The sequence below is a fragment of the Syngnathoides biaculeatus genome, chromosome 5, assembly GCF_019802595.1.
Source record: "Syngnathoides biaculeatus isolate LvHL_M chromosome 5, ASM1980259v1, whole genome shotgun sequence".
NCBI classification, from domain to species: domain Eukaryota; kingdom Metazoa; phylum Chordata; class Actinopteri; order Syngnathiformes; family Syngnathidae; genus Syngnathoides; species Syngnathoides biaculeatus.
In genome coordinates, this window is record NC_084644.1 from 17,407,175 (window position 1) to 17,425,415 (window position 18,241).

General features: G+C 43.7%; 1 protein-coding gene and 1 pseudogene across 2 annotated transcripts in view; one reads left to right on the top strand and one right to left on the bottom strand.

The window, feature by feature from the left end:
• LOC133500354 (E3 ubiquitin-protein ligase RNF19A-like) overlaps positions 1-6,096 on the top strand; it is a 32,781-nt pseudogene extending 26,685 nt beyond the window's left edge.
• A 1,036-nt stretch (positions 6,097-7,132) lies between these two features.
• The window catches only part of LOC133500317 (sperm-associated antigen 1-like), a 31,083-nt gene continuing 19,974 nt past the window's right edge, over positions 7,133-18,241 (bottom strand). The window contains exons 17-18 of one of the 2 annotated variants that reach the window (XM_061818857.1): positions 9,896-10,216; positions 7,133-8,587 (exon numbers count right to left, since the gene is read on the bottom strand). In XM_061818857.1, coding sequence (XP_061674841.1) covers positions 8,459-8,587; positions 9,896-10,216 — 450 coding nt within the window. In that variant the 3' untranslated portion in view covers positions 7,133-8,458. The remainder of the gene's footprint in view (positions 8,588-9,895; positions 10,217-18,241) is intronic. The other variant, XM_061818858.1, reaches the window with a different exon arrangement.

Here is an 18,241-nt window from a genome sequence, read left to right on the forward strand (position 1 = left end):
GTCCAATCCGGGTAGGCTCCCTGACGTCCTCCGCTCCCATGTCTTACGCTCCGCCAGCGAGGTATGAATACGTCCCGAACACGACCCGTCCGGCTCCTCATATTCTTCTGGACTCTGACTTTTCGGAATATGAGGAGGACCGCGATTTGTATGACCGGCTGCCTGAGTACAACTCCGACGACTTTGATTTTGAATCTCTTTGCCCGGCTTTTCATCCCAGTCAGTTTACTCCGCCTCCCCGCGTTTCCAGCACACAAGCGACTTCGCCCTGTAGATCCAAGTACACCAATCTCTACGAGGGAACCCGCTTGGCCATCTACCCGGGACCTCCGCGTGGCGGCCAGAGGAGACGCCCCGGGCGGGCCCTCCCTGGTGTCTCTCGCTGCGCGGCAACGAAGACACCGTCCTCCCACTCCTCGCCGGCAACGGTGAGACCGGCAGACCCGCAGCTGGTGGCCAAGCTGAGCCGCCAAACCACGAGGCGTTCTGTCGCGAAATGCGGGCGCAGATAGAGAGGCAGAGCGCGGAATTGGCGGCTCTCACGGCCCAGGTCCGGCAAGGATTAGCGAACCAGCCGAGCTACGCTGACGTCGCGACTGCTACTCCCCGTCTGGGAGCCGTGCCTTGGGGGCCGGGGGGGGGGGGGGGGGGGGGGGTTGGGGGGTTGGGATGGGGGTGGGGGAGGAGGAGGTACTGTCATGATCCGCCCGACGTCCCGAATACCACTGCTGTACCTGACTGCCTGCCTGATCCTCGACCTTGGAATAATAAACGTTTTTCCCGAATTACCTCTGCGTCTCCCGTGTAGTCCTGCATTTGGGTCCTACCTCCGTCTCGATGGGTCGTGACAGTTTGCTTAATAGGTGGAAATATTGTCAGCTGAGATGAGTGGATTGGTACCAACAACTAAGTGGTTTGGTACTTGAATGTTAATTGACAAAACTATGACACAATGACAGATTTTAAGTCCTTCCATTTTGTAAACCATGTGTTGTTGATTGCCTTTTGCATTTAATTGACAAACTGCATGGACGTCAAATTTAAAACACGTCACAGACTTTTGACCTATGTTATGCATAAAAGCTGTAGGGAAAAAAAGGATTTTGATGACATGGGAGACAAAACTTGTACTATTTTCGTTACCATGATCCAGGTACAAATTCATGAATATTTGAATATTTGGCCCCTTATCAGTTTGAGTGTTGTTATTAATGCCCCATTAAACACAAATTTGTATCATTTGTAGCTTTAATTTCTGTGGTAAACACTAGAAACAATCCTCTTGTCAATGAAGGGAATGATGCTGGTTTGACAGGCAGTTTGAGCACCAGTGGTAGCCAAACAGACAGACTTGGGGCCATCGGGGACAACCTGAGTGAGGCAGCATCCACCACAGCCCTTGTTGGAGCCAGCATCACTGGGAGCCTTTCTGGCTGCGCCATGGTCCACTACCTAAACAGGTACAGAGGTGGCGACACATGCTGTAGACATTCGATGTAGATCTTAATGCTTTTTCAAAACAACTCTCTTACACAAATGATAGGTTAGAAGTCCAAGCTGGTGTGAAAATGACCATTGTAGTCTCAGGGGTGAATCTAGGGCTGTCAGCCGCGGAACAATCAGCGACAATGCAAGCACTAGAGTGATGGTTGGATCCATTCTTAATGATTACATTCCCCTTGACAGGTAAGAAGCATGTTTTTTCATTTTTTGTTTTGTAGAATGTCTCATCAGACATTTCTTTGTTTGAAATGTTTAACTCTTTGTGGTCCTTTGTGAAAGTCATGCCCAACCACTAATTATTTGTAGCACACTTTGAAATTATTCCTAGGTCTCTTAATGGTGTTTCATTCTTTTGTCAGAATACCCAAGGCAGTATTACAATACTTTATCCATTCTATTTTTATGTCTTAATGAAATTAGCCCATTAGTCTCATGCAAGTGAGCCAGCCCACATCTCACACACACACTGCTGATACAATGGTAACTTATAAGGTCCCGCTAGTATGTGCTTTGGACCCTGATTCTGTTTTTTTAAAAAATAATAAAAAAATGACTGTAAAGTACTTGTGAACCAGAATGACAGTATGCCCACATGGTCGCATCACCAAGCTGCAGAATGACACTGGTCAATTACTGTGTGCAGGTGTGATATGGTGCTGGGACACATCGTCCAAAAATTAATTTGTATATTCAACTGTACTGTATTGTACAACTCTTTACACTTTCGCTTCGATATACTGAAGTGTTCTGCCCCCACCACGTCAAGGCTGCAAAAGAATTGCACTCATGCAAAACTGGCTAATCCACAAGCATAGAATTGTTGTACATCAGTTACAGTCCAACCATGATCTAAAATTTTGTTTGATTGACTATCAAATGCTCTGTCGGCCAATTTTTGGTGCACAAAACATTCACTCAGGATCTGGTGCACATTCATTTTTGACTGCACTCATCTACTACATCCGTGCCCACCACTTACCGTGCCGTGTAAAAGTATTTGCCTCCACCTGATTTCTGTTTATTATTATTAATATTGTTATTTGCATATCTATCACACACACAGATTTCAAATTATCAGTCCAATTTTAATATCACTCAGAGACAACCCAAGGATATACAAAATGGATTTTTCAAATGGCAATTCAATTTATTAAGGCACAAAAAAAAAAATCCAAACCTCTTTGACTCTCTGTGGAAAAAGTAATTGCCCCCTGAACCTAATAACGAGTTGTGCGTCCCTTGGCAGCAATAACTGAAATCAAGCATTTGCGGTAATTGAGTCTTTCATGTTGTTCTGGAGTAATTTTGTCCCACTCTTCTTTGCAGAAGTTCCATCAATCACAGCAATTGGTCCTGAGGTAGAAAAGTAGCCCCAGACCATCACACTGCCACCACCATTCAGTATTTTTTACCAAATGCGGAGACATTTTTACACCAGATGTAACAGGCCACACCCCTTCAAAAAAGTTCAGTTTTTGACTCGTGAGTACACAGAATGCTTCTCCAAAAGTCTTGAAGATCATGAAGATATTTTTAGGAAAATGTGAGACGAGCCTTTGTATTCTTTAATGACAGCACGGTTTTTCACCTGGGAACTGTCCCGTGGTTGAAATTTTTGCCCAGAGTTGTTCTTATGGTAAACTCATGAACCTTACCTGAGGCCACCGATGCCTGCAGGTCTTTGGATGTTGTTTGAAGTTCTTTTGTGACATCCTATGGCTTATGAGGAAACACGGCCTGTCACAAGAGCTGCTGTGACAGTTCTACACAGCGGTCATCGAATCAGTACTGTGTACCTCCATCACAGTCTGGTTTGGGGCTGCCAAAAAATGGGACAAACTCCGACTGCAATGGACAATCAAAACCGCTGAAGGGATTGTCGGCACCACCCTACCCACCCATGAAGATTTTCACGGCATTCAAACTAGGACCAGAACGGGCCAGATCCTTTCAGACCCTGCACATCCTGGCCACTAGCTCTTCCAGCTCCTTCCGTCAGGTAGGCCTTACAGATCAATGAAAATCAAAACTAGCAGGCATTTAAACAGTTTTTCGCCTATTGCAATTAAGTCATGAAATTCTTGATCAGTGAACCTACTATTTTCTGCTCTGCGCAGTTGTTGGGACACACCCTCGTATCCTGCTGGTCCAATCAGTATTAGTATTAGTACGATGTTCTGTAGACTATCGCACGATTCGTCACTTTTAACTGCTCCCTTTGCACAACGGTCATTCAACTGGTCTATAACGGTGAACCGTCAACAGGTAAGGACACTCTGTTTAAACTTAACACAATGTGAGGGGTTGACACACTCTTAATTCCTCTAATTGTTAAATGCATCTGTGACTCTTACAAGGAATAGTTCCCAATAACTGAATGCCTTTTCTACTTTGTTCTTGTTAGTTAGTTTGTCCTTCTTCTAAACATGAATGTCGTACCAGGGCGGCACCAGCTGCCAGAGACAAATTCCTTGTGTGTTGTTACATACTTAGCCATAAAATCTGATTCTGGTTCTGGATGAGTCGTCATCATCCTCTTGGATCAATTTTAGTTGGTTGTTTACTTGATTTGCCACTGTTCACAATTTTCTCATTTATGGACAATGGCTCTGACAGCCCCAAAACATTCGAAATGGCTTTGTAACCTTTTCCAGACTCATCTATCTCAAATTTGTGGTCGGTCACAGTGACTTTGTGATTTAACAAAGTGGGGAAATCACATTTTCACAGAGGTTCAGAAGGGTTTTGATTTTTTTTGTCCATCCATTCTTCCATTTCCAACCCACTTTTCTTAGTGAGGGTTATGGGAGTACTGGAGCCAATCCCAGCTGTCATCGGCAGGGTACAGCCTTGACTGGTTGCCAGCCAATTGCAGTGGATTTTTTTTGTGCATAAATAAATTTCATTGTCATTTGAAACCAGATTTTGTATTTCCTTGGGTTGTCTCTGAGTGATATTAGAATTGTTTTGATGATATAAAACCTTTGTTTGTGATGGATATGCAAAAAAAAAAAAAGAAAAAAAAATCAGGACCGGGGGAATACTTTTTCACGGACTTTATCTGTCCTATGTAATGGTAGCATATGACTTTTGGACATTCCCGCTTGTGACTTTGTAGTACAAACCAAACAAAGCTGCAAATAAAGATGAACTCAAACCCAGAACATCTAGGTTTGATGAGGCACTCTGCACAGATATTATGTAGTGAAAAACTAATGTCTCCTCCTGTGTTTGATACACAGTCACCCCATTTTGTGTCAGTAGGTGAAACTTGTGTCTGGGTGCTGTTTTTTTTAATTTACTTATCCGAGTTCATTCATTTATTTTACTTTCCTTTTTTACCAGGATGCATGTGCTTCCAGTAACAGTCGTTTCATTTGAGCCCAAAATGCTTATTGGTGGTATAGCGGGTAAAAAAGTATTCAAACCCCATTACATTTTTCAGTTTTGTCACGTTGCATCCATTTGCTAAAATCATTTTGTTTTTTCCCCACAATAATGTACACACAGGACTCCATCTTGACAGAAAAAAACAAAGTTGTTGAAATTTTTGATTTATTAATAAAGACAAACAGGCAGGGCATGTTTTTGTGGTTAAGAAATATAGTTCTATACAGTACGTTTTGTGCGGGGTCTCAAAACTCAAAACATTGTCACAGCTTTTTTGTTGTAATACAAAGACAGGTTGTGTGCAGGGAAGAGTCTACGACTGTAGTGTTGTTGCAAAGGTAGACTTCAGTCTTTTGTCCGTGTCATTCGATGTGCAGCCCACTTTTAGTACATTTTAGAAATAACAGTTCGAAGTCCGCAATGCCTGGTGTTTGGGTCTTAAGAAAATATGCAAGACCATTTTTAAAAATATCTTATATTTATGTACAGTAGCACCTTTCATAGGACCCAAGGACTCTACAACCAATAAAAATACCTGTTTGGGGAGGGGATGGAACATGTTTAATGATCATCACCGATCCTCCTTGAGCTTCTTGTCTGGCCTTATTTCACCCCTTAGAGATGGAAACAGTATGAAAGTCCAGGTGGACGTTGAATCCAAACCTGCCAAACTATGGAACCACAGCGGCAACATGGATGACTGCAGCCACATGCGCCGCTGTGGTTGGACCTGCCCCTCGAACAACTGTGGGACCTTGGAAGGCCAAGGAACATCCACCAAGTGCCTGTCATCGAGCATCTCAGGAGGCAAAAAGTGCAAAGGCAAAGGCACAAAGCTCAACAATATGAGGGAGGACATCAGTGCTCAGCTTTTGGAGCAGTATTCCACCAACTGGTTGGAGTTTGACTGTCCTTCTCTGAGTGGCACCCTGCCCACTGTTTCAGACTCCCACCCCAGCCACTTCTCGGAGTTTAGCCTCTCATATATGGAGAGCATGAAAACGTAGCCACAGCAGCACCAGAGGCAACTACCATTCATGCTTCGCCACCATCGGCCCCTTCCCCGAGGTGGAGAACGACCGGCTGGAGACCTGCCCCACTTCATGAAACACATCCCTGTTTCCCCGGTCACGTACCTCCTCCCTCGCTCACATTGCAGAGCTATCCACTCTCAGCCTCATCACAGAGGAAAATGTCAGTTTGGTGTGCCAAGTTGACTGGGACTCTCAGAAATGCACTGCAAAGGCATTAAAAGAAACCACGACCACAACATAGCAGTCAAACCCAGCACGAGAACTCACGTATACAAATTGATACATGAAATATCATAAACAAGTCCGGCATACAGTTGATGCTCAATTTTGTCCATCATCGGTCTTATCGAAAGTGTAGTTCATTAAAAAAACAATAACTTTGACGATAACTAGCCTTGCATGTCATCGTTGGTGGGTGGAGATAGATCATTTATTTTGCTCTGTGGAGGTTTTACGATGAAACCACTCTGCCAGTTCGGATAATATTTGTTTTGTAGTCTCTGTGTGAGGTGGTGGTGTTTGAAAGAATTTTTCAGGTTTCTCTTGAAAAGCAGTTTGTGTTCCATGAATATGTGGCAAATCTCTACCAAAGACAGCACTCAGGCATTTGTTTAACATATTTGACTGGTCACCAGTAGACTCTCTGGTGCGTTTTTGTTTTTACAGCATTGTACTATCCAGAAATATTGCAATTTCATAAACTGTTTTATCTGAGGACACCCAACAGCCGCTTTCCTGTAATAGCATTCACGTGCGTTCAAGTTTCACATAATGGAAAAAAGTTGTCTTCCGTGTTAAGTTTTCCTTTCACCGTCGGGTGAGCGTTGCTGGGTTTTTTTTCTCCAGGCACTCCAGTTTCCTCCCACATCCCAAAAATATGCAACATTAATTGGACAGTCTAAATTGCCCCTGTGTGATTGTGAGTGTGACTGTTGTCTGTCTTCATGTGCCCTGGGATTGGCTGAAAACCCTGTCTGTGTAACCTGCCTCCAGACAGGTGTGATTGGCTCCAGCACTTCCGCGACCCTCGTGAGGATAAGCGGCTCAGAAAATGGATAGATGGGTATTTATGTCCAATAAATGCACAACTGGTCAGAATAATTTTTCCAATAAATGTCATTTGACAAGCGCAGTGTCAAGATTTTTACTTGAACCAGGCATTGCCTACTACTAATTTTTGTTAATCATTTAAAACCAAATCAAATGTGAAAGTAGAGTGCAGAGAATAGGGGTAGGTACGTTTGCTTTTGTGGACATTTGTAGTAAAGCTGTTGGTAATACATTTTTAAACATCCATCTTCCAAGCTGCTCAAATGTAACTAATGTGTGGAAAAACTTGGAAATAGATTTTTAGATGTTTTTTAGCACGTATTTATTCTGACAAGTTTTTTTTTTTTTAATCCTTTTCAGTGTTAAAAAAAATGATGTCCGTTCCTTTCTGTGGCAATTATTCCATTCAGGTACACAGTAGGAACTTGAGCCATCACAACCAACAAAGAACTACATATCCATCACTGCAAACTACGTTGACTGCTCGCCAGTCCAACACAGGCTAATTGTGAAAAGCAGACTATATAAACCACTTCACTATCAAAGGCTACTTTAAAAAAAAAAAGACCATCAGATCATGGTTTGAAATTTCAAGTTGTATTTTCAGTAGCTCCACTGGTATTCTTACATTGCTGGGCTAAACATTGCTAAGAGATCTTGTAGATGTCTTCAAAACTACTGTATCCATCCATCCATCTTGGTCGCTTATCCTCACAAGGGTCGTGGGGAGTGCTGGACCCGATAGCAGCTGTCATCACACGAGGCGGGGTAAACCCTGAACTGGTTGCCAGCCAATCACAGGGCAGAGAGACAGCCACAATCACACCTACGGGCAATTAAGAGTGTCCTATTAATGTTGCATCTTTTTGGGATGTGGGAGGAAACTGGAGTGCCTGGAGAAAACCCACAAAGACACGGGGAGAACATGCAAACTCCACAGCGGCGGGGTCCGGGATTGAACCCGGGACCACAGAACTGTTAGGCCAACGTTTTTCAGCTGAGCCACGGGGCTGCAGAGTAGAAATTTATTCTCCCAAAAGCAAGGAAAGTCTTAAATAGCTCAAAATTCCCTGAAATGAAAGTCCCCATGCACTGAATATCAGCAGCTCATTCATCAACATTCTGATATTAAAGTATTGGGCTACGATGTGGTACTAAGAAAATTTGGCTCATCTTGGGTCCAATTGACCAGTACACACAAGGTCCATAGTACTGTGCCTTTTGTACATAAATAGTGAAGAGTAATACAAAAGTAATTCTCCATAGCAAAATTGTTTCCAAAGAAAATATATATTCCTTGTACAATCACTTTAAAAATACTATCTAATGTCAGATCATTTACAGCACAGAACATTTACAGTCAGGGACACATTGTACAACAGCCTGCATCTTTTGAGTTTTGCATAGATCCAAGAAGAAGAAGAACAAGAGTTGCTCGTGCGGTTCGAGGTGAGCAGGGGATGATGCCGATCGCAGGCGGCTTAGATGTAGTTGTTGGCCAGGTTCTGAACGTCAGTCTTGGTGAACTCTGTGCTGTCAGCAGATGACAGGTGCTCAAACAATTGGCTCACATGGTGACGCTCATCCTTCTCCAACAGCATGAGTACCACCTGAGGAAATGGAGACACGTACATATGTACGTACCTAAGCAGTTAAGTGACCAGATTCACAGTATGGCAAGACAATAAAGACATTACTGCATTTGAGTTTCTTTATATCCAGCTGTCCATATACCTGAAGACTTTTGTCCTCACTTTTAAGACAATTCCATACACTAGTAGAAGTATTTCTTACTAGATAGGAGGAATGTTTTATTCCCCACTACTATTGGCAATTTTGGCCTACCCGTATTCAGATAAATGTCTCTACTATAAACTACTGTGATGCACTAGTAACACTATTAGGCCCACTCATAGGCCCCTGGAGAAACCAAAATGCTTGCTAGGAGCTTTTCCGCACTAGTAATATGTTGTCCCACTAGTATGTCAAAGATGTTCTCCTAGCGTGTTCAGAATGTCACATTGTGGACGGCAATAATTATTTTTTAGTAAGACATTTAGTTGGGCATTCTACTACTCTGCACTAGTCATTCCAGTAGTGTTCTGAATTGTCTTACTAGTGAGAACAAAGAGTACTAGTACATGGACTCACAAGTAAGACAACTTTGTCATACTAGTAGCACTAGCTGACAAATGGATGCTACAAAACGATACTACTAGATATCTAGTATTTACTAGTACTACTAGTATCATGTAGATGTCAGTAAGTGCAGTTTTGCCTCACGAGTAACATCTACTTCTGCTACTAGCATGACAAAGATGCCTGACCAGTGTACTAAAATGTCATGCAGTAGATGAACAAAACGTTACTTGTCAAACAGTCATTCTACTAGTGTGTACTAGTGCTTTACTATTGTGCAGAATTGTGGTACCAGTGAAATGTGAACTGAACTACTGCTCTGTATTCAATAAACTCACTGTGAGCCGTTCTTAAGAAACCTGTGCCAATTTCTGAAATCATTCATGTTACAGCAACTCCAAAAAACATGTTGAGGTCAGAGTGGAACCTGTACTGTTAAACCCCCAAACAGTCTGGGCCACCATCTGTTGTGCAGTTCTAGCTCAGGCCAAGGCCATCTTTACACTGAACTTCCAGTAAACCGTTAAGAAAGTATGTGAGAGCAAAAACAGAATTACACTTTTTTCCGCATTCACACCTGAAACTTTTTTTTTGTTGTAGAAATGGCTAATTGGGCCCAATTTGGACATTTTCACAGATTTACTCAACTTTCATTGCCAGCAGGTTAGACATTACTGATTGCATCTTCAGTTGTTTTAAATAAAGTATTAACAAAAATGTGACCTACTTTTGCAGTATGATCTACTGTCTTTTGAAACAGTCTGTAAAGCTCCTCTTACCGAGAACCTGTCAGCAGTATGAAGATGACTGAGATGTCTGTAAACTAGGTTTGGGTCCTTCTCCAGGAGGTGCGAGTCCAGCACTTTCGCAATGAAGCTAATTGTCTGCCCGTTGAGCTGAGTGCTCAAAAACTGCGGAAGCATCTCCGGAGCCGTTGAAGCTAACATGTCGGCACAAGCTGCCATGTCTCCACTGCTGCAGGCGTTGTTTAAAGCTTGGCCAAACTCGTATGCATTGTTTGGTTGGGATTTGCTGCTCAGCTCTTCTCTGAAGCAGCTGTCATAGTTCGCAGCAGTTGACGTTTCCTGATCACTATCCACCTATGGAGGTCAAAGAAGCAAAGACACATTTTACATAGTTTATTCAATATCTGATTTGATGTCAGTCTGTGTCATGGAGCTGCAGCATGTGTTATTTACGCTCCAGAATTTTTACAAACCAACTTTTCCTAGTGTTTGAGATGTAACACCGTCTCTATGGTGCCTCAATAAACATGAAATATGAATTAAAATCATCCACATTCCTGAGGTGCAGATGTTTTTTCTGCCAAGAGGCCTGAAATCAGGACATTCATATTTCTCTAGCGATGATCTCCACCTACCTTACCGCTCCCCAATTAAGCGCTGTCAACATTAATAAACACATGGTGTCACAAGTGGGTCTTCTAAACAGAGGCAACCAATCAGAGAGAAGAGGGTGGCATTCTGAGCCAAACATGGACAAAGCTGATACAAAACTGGGCCAAACAGAGGTAGATGTCAGAGGGCCTTTTCTGGACACTCGCATGACAAAATCGACGGGATTATTTTACTACGTTCAGGGCGGCACAGTGGAGCAGCTGGAAAGCATTGGCCTCACCGTTCTGAGGGCCCAGGTTCAATCCCCGCCCTCCCTGTGTTGAGTTTGTATGTTCTTCCCGTGCCTGCGTGGGTTTCCGCCGGGTACTCCGGTTTCCTCCCACATCCCAAAAACATGCAACATCAATTGGACACACTAAATTGCCCCTAGGTGTGATTGTGAGTGCGGCTGTTTGTCTCGATGTGCCCTGGGATTGGCTGGCAACCAATTTAGGTTGCACACCGCCTCCTTTTCGTTGACAGCTGAGATAAGCTCCAACACTCCCGGGAGTCCGTGAGGATAAGCGGCAAAGAAAATGGATGGACAGATACCAAGTCCTTGTCAAAGAGTCATTCTATGGAGATCTAAATATAGCCAAAATATGTGACTTTTAAAGTTCTTTCTTCCATCCATTTTCAATTCACTTGTACTCATGATCGTCACATTATCTGACACATTTAAGGGTGGCCAATCCCAGGGGACGTATGAGGTTTGATTTTTAGTGGCCACTGGAAAAAAGAACGTTTATTTTGTTAAAATGTATTAAAATTGAATTGAAAATGAAAACTTTTCATCCATCCATTTTCCGTAACACTTATCCTCATTGGATTCAAGGGCATGCTGGAGACACCATTATCCTCAGAGATTTTAACGCAGCTAAACTTAACCACAAACTCCCTAAATAAAAGCACCATGCGAAATGTCAAACGAGGGCAAATAAGACTCTAGATCACTGTTACACATTCATCAAAAACGCATATCGTGCAACCCCCCGCACACCCACTGGCTCCTCTGATCACTGCTTGCTGTATTTAATACGTACATACAGGCAAGCATTTAAATGTGCGAAGGCTTTAGTAAAATCAGTTAAAAGGTGGACCAACAAGGCAAAATTAGAACTTCAAAACTGCTTTTACTGCACAGATTGGTTTGTGTTTGAAAATTCGGCACACAGCCTAGATGAATTCACGGATACTGTTACCGTGTATGTCAGTTTCTGTGAGGTGTGTGTACCAACAAAAAATGTTTGCACATTGAAAAATATAATAAGCCAGACTGAGACAACTTCGCCAGGCTAAAGAGATTGCATATCGCAGTGGGATCTCTACAATCGTACAAGAAATCAGATGACTAAAGAAATTAACATTCCAAAGAGGGACTATACAATTACTGAAAAAAATATCTCATCCCTAATGACTCCAAATCAGTTTGGCACAGATTACAATCGCTCACTAACTACAAGTGATGTTCTCTCCCGGAAGAAAACAAGAGCGAGCTAGCCGATCACCTAAATAGGTTTTACTGCGGATTTGAAATAGACCCTTCCAGACTGCGCACCCACCAAGCCGCACCACCTTCCACTACACCGTTTAACATCCATGAAAGCGACGTTACACAGATCTTCAAACAACAAAAGATCAATAGAGCGCCGGGCCCAGACCTTGTGTCCCCATGCTGCCCCAAAGTCTGCGCAGACCAACTTGTTCCTGTCTTCACAAAGATCTTCAACAGGGCTCTACAACTGTGTGAGCTACCAACCTGCTTCAAAAGCTCCTCCATTATACCGGTCCCCCAAAAAGCAGCAGTCTCAGGTCTTAATGACTATAGGCCTGTTGCCTTGACATCTGTGGTCGTGAAGTCCTTGAACGCCTTGTGCTGGACCACCAAAAGAGCGTCACAGGTCCCCAACTGGACCCACTGCAGTTTGCCTATCGAGTTAACAGATCTGCGGATGATGCCTTCAACATGGATCTGCACTTCATCGTTGAACATCTTGAGAGCGAGGGTACCTATGCGAGGATGTTGTTCGTGGACTTTAGCTCTGCAATTAACACAATCAGCCATGAACTCCTCTCCTCCAAACTTCTCCAGCTCACCGTCTCGCCTGCTATCTCCCAGTGGATCTACAACTTGCTGACGGGCAGGATACAGCAAATGAGGAAGGGGACACCACTTCATCCACGTGCACTATCAGCACCGGGGCACCCCAAGGTCGTGTCCGCTCCCCTCTGCTCTTCTTGCTCTGCAGTAACGACTGCACCTCGTGGCATCAGACTGTCAAACTTCTGAAGTTCGCGGATGACACCACGGTCATTGACCTGATCAAAGACGGCAACAAGTCTGCGTATGGACAGTAAGTGGCGAGACTGGAGCTTTGGTGTGGTCAACACAAGCTGGCGTTGAACACTCTAAAGACTGTGGAGATGATTGTGGACTTCATCCTTCACCACAGCTGCCCCTGATGCTGTCCAACTGTCTTGTGTCAACCGTTGTGACCTTCAAGTTCGTGGGAATTACAGTCTCAGAGGACCTGAAGTGGGGAACGAACATCAACTCCATCCACAAAAAATCCCACCAAAGGATTTACTTCTTGTGGCTTCTGAGGAAACACGGCCCATCACAAGAGCTGCTAAGACAGTTCTAAACAGCGGTTATCCAATTAGTACTGTGATGCAACGGACAATCAAAACTGCTGAACAGATTGTCGGGACCACGCGACCCTCTATTGAGGACTTGCATGCAACGCAAACTAGGTCCAGAGCAGGCACGATCCTTTCAGATCCTCGACATCCTGGCCACCAGCTCTTCCACTGCCTTCTGCCGGGAAAGCGGTACAGATCAATGCAAGTCAAAAGTAGCAGGCATTTGAACAGTTTTTTCCCTCTGGCAATTAAGTCATTAAATTTTTGATCTGCGAACCTACTATTTTTCTGCCTTGTGACATGTTGGATCACTCTGGTCAATCTCAATCGGACTGGAGCCCCATGCAAGATATCACCACACTGTATTAAGGAGAGGATGACTGCGGCCATGTATTGTGATTTTGGGGAACAACCTTTTTCCGTCAGTCAAAGCATTGAAGATGGGTCATGGCTAGGTCTTTCAGATGACAATCACCCGAAGCACACAGCCAGGAAAACTAAGGAATGGCTCCGTAAGAAGCATATCAAGGTTCTGGCATGGCCTAGCCAGTCTCCAGACCTAAACCAAATAAAAAATCTATGGAGGGAGCTGAAACTCCAAGTTTCTCAGCGACAGCCCAGAAACCTCTCTGATCTAGAGAAGATCTGTGGGGAGGAGTGGGCCAAAATCCCTCCTGCAGTGTGTGCAAACCTGCTAAACAACTACAGGAAACGTTTGACCTCTGTAATTGCCAACAAAGGCGACTGTACCATATATTGACATTGGTTTTCTCAGGTGTTCAAATACTTATCTCCAGCTGTATCACACTAATACATCGTTAAAAAAACATACATTGTGATTCATGGAGTTTTCTTTTTAGATTATTTCTCTTACAGTGGACATGCACCTACGATGAAAATTTCAGATCCCTCCATAATTTCTAAGTGGGAGAACTTGCAATATAGCAGGGTGTTCAAATACTTATTTTCTTCACTGTAAAGCAGACAGCCAGGAAAACTAAGGAATGGCTCCGTAAGAAGCATATCAAGGTTCTGGCATGGCCTAGCCAGTCTCCAGACCTAAACCAAATAAAAAATCTTTGGAGGGAGCTGAAACTCCAAGTTTCTCAGCGACAGCCCAGAAACCTGTCTGATCTAGAGATCTGTGGGGAGGAGTGGGCCAAAATCCCTCCTGCAGTGTGCAAACCTGGTGAACAACTACAGGAAACGTTTGACCCCTGCAATTGCAAACAAAGGCTACTGTACCAAATATTAACATTGTTTTTCTCAGGTGTTGAAATACTTATTTGCAGCTGTATCACACAAATCGTGAAAAAAATCATAGATCGTGATTTCTGCAGTTTTCTTCTTGGATTATCTCTCTCACAGTGGACATGCACCTACGATGATAATTTCAGACCCCTCCATGTTTTCAAATGGGAGAACTTGCAATATAGCAGGGTGTTCAAATACTTATTTTCTTCACTGTACTCACACACACACACACACACATATAATGTGTGTCTGTGTCTGTGTGTGGGGGGCTGGTTGGTGCCTATCGTCACAGCAATCCCCGAACCCATTGGTGTACATCAACAGTGAAGGATGCAGTCACGAAGGAGGAGTCCTATTGGGCCTTTTTGGCCAGTGGGACTCCTGAGGCAGTTGAAGGGTATTGATAAGCCAACCAGAATGCAGCTTTGGTGGTCGTTGAAGCAAAAAATCGGCAATAGGAGGAGATCGCTGAACCCATCGAGAAATACTTCAAGATGGCTTTGAGGAAATTCTGGTCCACCATCTGGCATCTCAGGAGGGGGAAAAATAGCACTGTCAACACTGTTTATAGTGAGGATGGGGCGCTGCTGACCTCGACTCGGGACGGTGGGAAGAATACATAGAAAACCTCAGATGTTTTGTGGAGTTGGAGAAGGTGTGTTTGACTGTGTTTCTTGGAGAGCCCTGTGGGGGATGCTTTGGGAGTTTAGAGTATGGGCATGGAGGGGTTCCGGTTTGGTGACTTCAGTTTTGCATTTCTGTTTTTTATCGATGATGTTGATCAATTGCAGTGATTCCCAAACAGTGTGCCGGGGTACATTAGTGTGCTGTGCACGCACTTCAGGAGTGCTGTGGGAAGTTATCTAATTTTATGTAATTTCTAAAAAAAACATTTATTTCCAAGAAATAATGTATCGTTATTCATCTATTTATGCCAGTGAGGCACAATGACAGACAGAACAAAAAAAATCCTCTTCTATTAGATGGCAGGAAGTCCATACAGTAATTAATCTATCCATTTTTGGTGACATTTACTTTTGTTGGTGTGCCGTGGGATTTTTCAATTGTAAAATATGTGCCTTGGCTCTATAAAGGTTGGAAATCACTGATCTATTGGTTTCATCAAGCCATGATCTCCAACTCTCACTGGAGCGGTTAACAGCTGAGTGTGAAGCAGATGGAATGAGTATCAGGACCTCCAAATCTGACCTCTACTCAGTCGTAAAAGAGGACGAGATCCTTCCCCAACTGGAGGCGTTCACGTATCTTGGGGACTTGTTCACAAGAGAGGGAGGAATAGAATAAGAGATTGACAGGCGAATCCGTGCAGGGTCTTTGTAACGGTCCGCTGTGGTGGAAAAGGAGCTAAGCCAAAAGGTGGAGCTCTCAATTTACTGGTCGAACTATGTTCCTCCGCTAAGCTATGATCACAAGCTGTTGGTCGTGACCAAAATACAAGATGCCGGATTCCTCCAGAGGGTGTGTGGGCTCTCCCTTAGATATAGGGTGAGAAGCTCAGTCAACTGGGAAGATCTAAGGGATCAGCCGCTGCTCCTCCACATTGAGAGGAGCTAGATTAGGTGGTTGGGGCATCTGATTCAGATGCCTCCTGCACGCCTCCCTGCTGATGTGTTCAGGGCATGTCCCACCAGGACGAGATCCCAGGGATGACCCAGAACATGTAGGAGGAATTAGGTCTTTCTTGGCTAGCCTGGGAATGCCTGGAGACCCCCCTGTAAGAGCTGTTCATTTTTTCCATCATTAATAAACACAGCACCCCATATTGACAGGAAGGGAAAGATGAATTAGTGAAACTTTTGCAGATGTATTAAAAATGAAAAATGAAAATATCACACATCCATAAGTATTCAGAGTCATTGCTCTGACCCTAATATATTTAACTTGAGCGCTGTCCATTTCTTATCATTCTTAAGATGGATCTTCACCTTCATTGGACTCCAGCTGTTTGATTATACTGACTGGCCTTGATTAGGAAAGCCACATACCCGTCTATTTAAGACTTTACAGCTCACAGTGATTGTCTGAGAAAATGCGGATCATATGACGTCAAAGAAACAAGCGAGACATATCGGCTCAAGGTTACAAAAAAAAAAAATCTGCCGCATTTAAGGTTTCTTAAGCGCAGAGTGGCTTCTTTTATCCTGTAATGGAAAATGTTTGAGGTGACCAGAACCCTTCCCAGAGCTGTCCATCTCGCCAAATTGAGCAATCGTGGAGAAGAGCCTTGGTGAAAGAGGTACAGAAGAACCCAAAGCTCACTGTGACTGAGGTCCAGAGATGCAGTCGGGAGATGGGAGTAAATTCTAGAAAGTCAACTATCGCTGCTGCCCTCCACCAGTCGGAGCTCTATGGCACAGTGGCCCAATGGAAGCCTGCATGGAGTTGCCTTAATAAAAAAAAAAAAAAAAAACAAAAAAAAAAAAAAACACCTGAACGACCCCAAGTGGTGAGAAATAAGATTCTCTGGTCAAGTGAGACCACGATAGACCCTTTTGACCTGAATTCTAAGTGATATGTGTAGAAAAAACAGGCACTGCTTGTCACCTCTCCAGTACAGTCCAACAGTTGAAGCATGGTGGTGGCAGCATCATGCTGGTGGAGTGTTTGTCAGCTGCAGTGACAGGAATACGGCGGATGTCTTTTTTTCTTTTTCTTGGCACACCGTCGCGATCGACCGAAACTACCTCGCAATCGACCAGTCGATGCATTGATCACCCCTGGTCAAGAGCCTCGCAACTTCCTTCTCATTCCATTCAGCTCATCAAAGTCCGACATCAGTTGGTAAAAAAATGTTAACAACTGGAACAATGGCAGCTCAGTCGAATAATTCATGCCCTGGCACCGTAATGTGTCATGAGATACAGTGCCCCCTGGCACCCCTGGTTAAAATGTGTTTTTTCTAATATTTTTTTTTTCTCAATAATATGGGACCTTAATGGAAAAAAAGAGAAAAATCCAACCTTCAATCCAAAGGCATTTACTCAAAGAGAAAAATCCAACCTTCAATCCAAAGGCATTTACTCAGTGGGGAAAAAAATCCCATATAAAGAAATAGTTATTTGACATCAAATACTGTGTCACAATTATTAGCATCCCTGGTGTTAATACTTTGTACAACCCCCTTTTGCCAACAAAACAGCACCTAATCTTCTCCTATAATGTTTCACAAGATGGGAAAAGACAGAAAGAGGGATCTTCAGCCATTCCTCTTTGCAGAATCTCTCTAAATCATCCAGAGACCTGGGTCCTCTCCTATTAAGCTCACCCCACATGTTTTCAATGGGGTTGAGCACTGGGGACTGAGATGGCCATGGGAGGAGCTTGATTTTGTCTGGTGAAGCATTTCTGTGTAGATTTGGCCATATGTTTAGGGTCATTGTCTTGCTGAAAGACCCAGTGACGACCCATCTTCAGCTTTCGGTCAGAGGGCAACGGATTTTGATTTAAAATGTCCTGGTATTTCAAAGCATTCATGATGCCATGCACCATAACAAGGTTACCAGGGCCTTTGGAACGAAACAGTCCCACAGCATCACTGACCCACCCCCATACTTCAGTGGATATGAGGTGCTTTTCAGCATGCGCATCTTTCGTGGCACGCCAGACCCACTTAGTGTTTCTTGCCAAAAAGCTCTATCTTGGTCTCATCTGACCAAAGCACACGGTCCCAGTTGAAGCCCCAATACCGCTTGGTGAACTCCAGATCTTTGCGTTTATGATGAGTTTGGAAAAGTTTTCTCCGTGCATGCCTCCCAAAGAGCTTGTTGGCTTGTAGACAGCGCCTGATGGTTGATTTGGAGACTTTGTGAC